The 6,000-nt window shown below is 42.6% G+C and overlaps 1 protein-coding gene across 1 annotated transcript in view; it reads right to left on the reverse strand.

Annotated features, from left to right (window-relative positions):
* Positions 1-5,725, reverse strand: part of NRK (Nik related kinase) — a 379,988-nt gene extending 374,263 nt beyond the window's left edge. The window contains exon 1 of the mRNA XM_069747076.1: positions 5,475-5,725. Coding sequence (XP_069603177.1) covers positions 5,475-5,531 — 57 coding nt within the window. The 5' untranslated portion in view covers positions 5,532-5,725. The remainder of the gene's footprint in view (positions 1-5,474) is intronic.
* Between the last annotated feature and the right edge of the window lie 275 nt (positions 5,726-6,000).

Consider the following 6,000-nt stretch of genomic DNA (forward strand, 5'->3'; position numbering starts at 1 on the left):
AGTAAGCTCCACATTGGGGAAAAAAATTCCTTCCCGACTCCACATACGGCAATCAGACTAGTTCCCTGGATCAACGCCCTATCAAGGAATCTAGTGTATATACCCTGTAACATTATACTTTTCCAGAAAGGTATCCAGTCCCCTCTTAAATTTAAGTAATGAATCACTCATTACAACATCACACGGCAGAGAGTTCCATAGTCTCACTGCTCTTACAGTAAAGAATCCGTGTCTGTTATTATGCTTAAACCTTTTTTCCTCCAACCGCAGAGGATGCCCCCTTGTCCCTGTTTCAGGTCTATGATTAAAAAGATCATCAGAAAGGTCTTTGTACTGTCCCCTCATATATTTATACATTAAAATAAGATCACCCCTTAGTCTTCGTTTTTCCAAACTAAATAGCCCCAAGTGTAATAACCTATCTTGGTATTGCAGACCCCCCAGTCCTCTAATAACCTTGGTCGCTCTTCTCTGCACCCGCTCCAGTTCAGCTATGTCTTTCTTATACACCGGAGACCAGAACTGTGCACAGTATTCTAAGTGTGGTCGAACTAGTGACTTGTATAGAGGTAAAATTATATTCTCCTCATGAGCATCTATGCCTCTTTTAATGCATCCCATTATTTTATTTGCCTTTGTAGCAGCTGCCTGACACTGGCCACTGAATTTAAGTTTGTCATCCACCCATACACCCAGGTCTTTTTCATTGACGGTTTTGCCCAGAGTTTTAGAATTAAGCACATAATTATACATCTTATTACTTCTACCCAAGTGCATGACCTTACATTTATCCCCATTAAAGCTCATTTGCCATTTATCAGCCCAAGCTTCTAGTTTACATAAATCATCCTGTAATATAAAATTGTCCTCCTCTGTATTGATTACCCTGCAGAGTTTAGTGTCATCTGCAAATATTGAAATTCTACTCTGAATGCCCCCTACAAGGTCATTAATAAATATGTTAAAAAGAAGAGGGCCCAATACTGACCCCTGTGGTACCCCACTGCTAACCGCTACCCAGTCCGAGTGTGCTCCATTAATAACCACCCTTTGTTTCCTATCCCTGAGCCAGCTCTCAACCCACTTGCACATATTTTCCCCTATCCCCATTATTCTCATTTTATGTATCAACCTTTTGTGTGGCACCGTATCAAAAGCTTTTGAAAAGTCCATATACACTACATCCACTGGGTTCCCTTGGTCCAATCCGGAACTTACCTCTTCATAGAAACTGATCAAATTAGTCTGACATGAATGGTCCCTAGTAAACCCGTGCTGATACTGGGTCATGAGGTTATTCCTCTTCAGATACTCCAGTATAGCGTCCCTTAGAATGCCCTCCAGGATTTTACCCACAGTAGAGGTTAAGCTTACTGGCCTATAGTTTCCGAGTTCAGTTTTTGTTCCCTTTTTGAATATTGGCACCACATTTGCTATACGCCAGTCCTGTGGTACAGACCCTGTTATTATGGAGTCTTTAAAGATTAAAAATAATGGTCTATCAATGACTGTACTTAATTCCTGCAGTACTCGAGGGTGTATCCCATCCGGGCCCGGAGATTTGTCAATTTTAGTGATTTTTAGACGCCGCCGCACTTCCTGCTGGGTTAAGCAGGTGACATTTAATTGGGAATTTTTATCACTAGACATTTTGTCTGCCATGGGATTTTCTTGTGTAAATACTGATGAAAAAAAGTCATTTAGCATATTGGCTTTTTCCTCATCCTCATCCACCATCTCACCCAGACTATTTTTAAGGGGGCCAACACTATCATTTTTTAGTTTCTTACTATTTATGTAGTTAAAGAATATTTTAGGATTATTTTTACTCTCTCTGGCAATGAGTCTCTCTGTCTCAATCTTTGCTGCCTTGATTTGCTTTTTACAGAATTTATTTAATTTTCTGTATTTATTTAATGCCTCCTCACTACCTACTTCCTTTAATTCTCTAAATGCTTTCTTTTTGTCCCTTATTGCGCCCCTTACAGCTCTATTTAGCCATATTGGTTTCCTCCTATTTCTAATATGTTTATTCCCATACGGTATATACTGTGCACAGGTCTTATCCAGGATGCTAATAAACGTCTCCCATTTTCTCTGTGTATGTTTGTGTCTCAGGATATCGTCCCAGTTAATTGCACCAAGATCCTCTCTCATCCGTTGGAAATTTGCCCTCCTGAAGTTTAGTGTCCTTGTAACCCCTCTACTACACATCTTTTTAAAGGATACATGAAAACTTATTATTTTGTGATCGCTATTTCCCAAGTAACGCCCAACCCTTATATTTGATATGCGGTCTGGCCTGTTGGTTAATAGTAGGTCTAGCAGTGCCCCCCTTCTTGTTGGGTCCTGAACCAGTTGTGAAAGGTAATTGTCTCTCATAATTGTCAAAAACCGATTACCTTTGCTGGAACTGCAGGTTTCTGTTCCCCAATCTATTTCAGGGTAGTTGAAGTCCCCCATAATAATGACTTCTCCTTGAGTCGCAGCTTCATCTATTTGCTTTACGAGGATATTCTCCATTGCTTCCATTATTTTTGGAGATTTATAACAAACCCCTATCAGTAATTTATTATTTTTTCCCCCTCCCCTTATCTCCACCCACAGGGATTCTACATTTTCATTAAATTCACCTATATTATCGCGCAGGATGGGTTTTAAGGATGATTTTACATATAGACACACCCCTCCCCCTCGCTTATCTGTACGGTCATTTCTGAACAGGCTATAGCCCTGCAAGTTAACAGCCCAGTCATGGCTCTCATCCAGCCACGTTTCAGATATCCCCACCATGTCATAATTATGCTCCAACAACATTAGTTCTAATTCGTCCATTTTGTTGGCGAGGCTTCTGGCATTAGTATACATGCACTTTATGTTCCTCTCTGTACTTCTATTTCTTAAATTATTAACTGTTCTGACCCCACCCCCCATGCCACCGCCACCCCCAACTTCCTTATTTGTGCCCAGGACTCTGTCTGCACTATCTTCCCCTCCTATAAAATGAATACCCTCCCCCCCAATTCCTAGTTTAAACACTCCTCCAACCTTCTAGCCATTCTCTCCCCCAGCACAGCTGCACCCTCCCCATTGAGGTGCAGCCCGTCCCTAGCGTAGAGCCTGTAGCCAACTGAGAAGTCGGCCCAGTTCTGCAGGAACCCAAACCCCTCTTTCCTACACCAATTCTTGAGCCACTTATTAACCTCCCTAATCTCCCGTTGCCTCTCTGGCGTGGCACGTGGTACCGGCAGTATTTCGGAAAATACCACGTTGGAGGTCCTTGCTTTCAGCTTGCAGCCTAATTCCCTGAAATCATCTTTAAGGACCTTCCACCTACCTCTAACTTTGTCATTAGTGCCAATGTGCACCATGACCGCTGGGTCCTCACCAGCCCCTCCCAATAATCTGTCCACCCGATCAGCGATGTGTCGGACTCGAGCGCCAGGTAGGCAGCACACCGTTCGACGATCCCTGTCTTTGTGACAGATTGTCCTATCTGTTCCCCTAATAATTGAGTCGCCCACTACCAGCACCTGTCTGGCCTGCCCTGCTCTCCTATTTCCCTCCTTACTGGAGCAGTCACTCCTCCGGCTTTCAGAGGACATGCCTGGCTGCAGCAGTGCTACCCCTGTACTGGCACCCCCCTCATCTGCCAACTTAGCAAACTTATTGGGGTGTTCCAGATCAGGACTAGCCTCCCTGGCACTCTTCCCTCTACCCCGCTTCCTAACTGTCACCCAGCTTGCTACTTCATTGTCCTGCAGCTCCATCCCACCATCCCCCTCATCTGTCCCATTGAGCGTCTGCTCCGTGAGCAGAAGACTCCTCTCCATGTTGTCTATGGATCTCAGTGTTGCCAGCTGCACATTTAGAGTCAGAATCTGGGTTTCCAAATGCACAACGTGCTCACATCTCGCACAGCAGTATGCACCCTCGATCGGCTGCTCAAGGACTGCATACATGTGGCAAGATGTGCACTGGATGGCATTAACAATCGTGGAGCACATTTCCTAATGGGGATTGCACCAGACAGAACAGTTCAATAAAAAAAAAAAAATAAATACAAAGTATTAATAAAAATCAGACAGCAATTCAGTAATTCCTCCCCTGAAAACTCCCTGACTCCAAAGTCACTGAATCACAAGTCACACTTACCGCCGTCCACACTTACGCTCTGGTCACACTCAGCTCGCTCACACTCGCTCTGCTGAAGATTTATAGAGATTTTTTTTTTTTTCCTAGTTCCCCTCAACAGCAATCAACCTTGCTGTTCAAATGCACTTCCAAAAAGGACTTGAGCCCCAAACAGCTGCCCCTTATAAACCCTTAACTATGAGCCCCCACCCTAAGTTAACCCTTATGAATATAGCTACCCCCAATTCAGCAACTCACACCAATTCACACAGGTATTTGTTAAAGGCTTTCCAAATACCTCTTCACTGAATCACAAGTCACACTTACCGCCGTCCACACTTACGCTCTGGTCACACTCAGCTCGCTCACACTCGCTCTGCTGAAGATTTATAGAGATTTTTTTTTTTTTTCCTAGTTCCCCTCAACAGCAATCAACCTTGCTGTTCAAATGCACTTCCAAAACGGACTTGAGCCCCAAACAGCTGCCCCTTATAAACCCTTAACTATGAGCCCCCACCCTAAGTTAACCCTTATGAATATAGCTACCCCCAATTCAGCAACTCACACCAATTCACACAGGTATTTGTTAAAGGCTTTCCAAATACCTCTTCACTGAATCACAAGTCACACTTACTGCCGTCCACACTTACGCTCTGGTCACACTCAGCTCGCTCACACTCGCTCTGCTGAAGATTTATAGAGATTTTTTTTTTTTTTTCCTAGTTCCCCTCAACAGCAATCAACCTTGCTGTTCAAATACACTTCCAAAAAGCATATAGGCTGATGTAAAGCATATTGGGCCTGATGATATACATGGTATTACAATTCCCCATAGCCATTTACATTGTTGCTCAGGGGCTAATTTTTGGGGAACTGCTATTTACGCAGTGGAGTTCCCCTTTATGGAACTTTCCATGCCATTCTTAAAAATGCATAAAACCCTTTCAGCCATGAAGTTTAGAGTACAGAGTATCACAGCAGCAATAACATGCTGTCCAACAAGCATGCTGTGTGAATCAACACTACAACTTCTATCCAAAATCTGCCTGTCACATGAATACAGAACAGACCAAAAATATGAATTGTAAGAGTCGGCAATCTAAGCTTTAATATCTACCATAAAATAAATATTTCACAAGCTAACTAGTCACACTAAAAGTTCTCTTAGGCATCAGCTCCTCTTTAACCCTTCCAAGCCTGGATAAGCCATGCCGTGTCCCTTCCTCGGTGCCAAATGTAGCAGCATCTGTTCCGTACCTGAATTAAATGCCCTTTAATTGCCAGCTGTGGACCATGCAGAGAGACGTTTCCTCTAAAAATAGCAATAATCATTAACTTACTCTCAAAGAGGCCAAGTCGATATAGTCCAGGCTCTTGGTTGTCAGCATTCTTGCCATCTCGTATCTACTTTTTGAGAGTGCCGTCAAAAAAATAGTTTTCTTTTATTTTTCCCCTTTTAGACTTGTTTGCAGGAAATATATTCTGGATATCGAAGAGTTGTCAGTGTGTGTCAGCCCATGGTTAGAACTGGAAGTGTGTGTCTCTGTGACAAACACAGGAAACTTCACATTCAGCACAACCCGGAAAACACACAGAGGAAACAAATCTGTTTTTCTTTAAGAAACAGCATTGCTGAGCTATTTGCTGGTGAAAGTGAGGGAAGGAAATGACGCTCTCGAATTTTGGGACTACAAAAGATTTATTATTAATACTAATAATTCATTACTCTCCAGCTTCTAAATATCTGACTTCAGCTACATGAATGATGTTAGTTAACTGTGTGAGATATGTCCTAAATTCTTTTTACACAGTTTGTATTGCCCACAAATTAAAAAAAAAAAAAAGTAAGAAAAATAGACTTATGCA

This window comes from Ranitomeya imitator, chromosome 2 (genome assembly GCF_032444005.1).
Source record: "Ranitomeya imitator isolate aRanImi1 chromosome 2, aRanImi1.pri, whole genome shotgun sequence".
Lineage (NCBI taxonomy): Eukaryota > Metazoa > Chordata > Amphibia > Anura > Dendrobatidae > Ranitomeya > Ranitomeya imitator.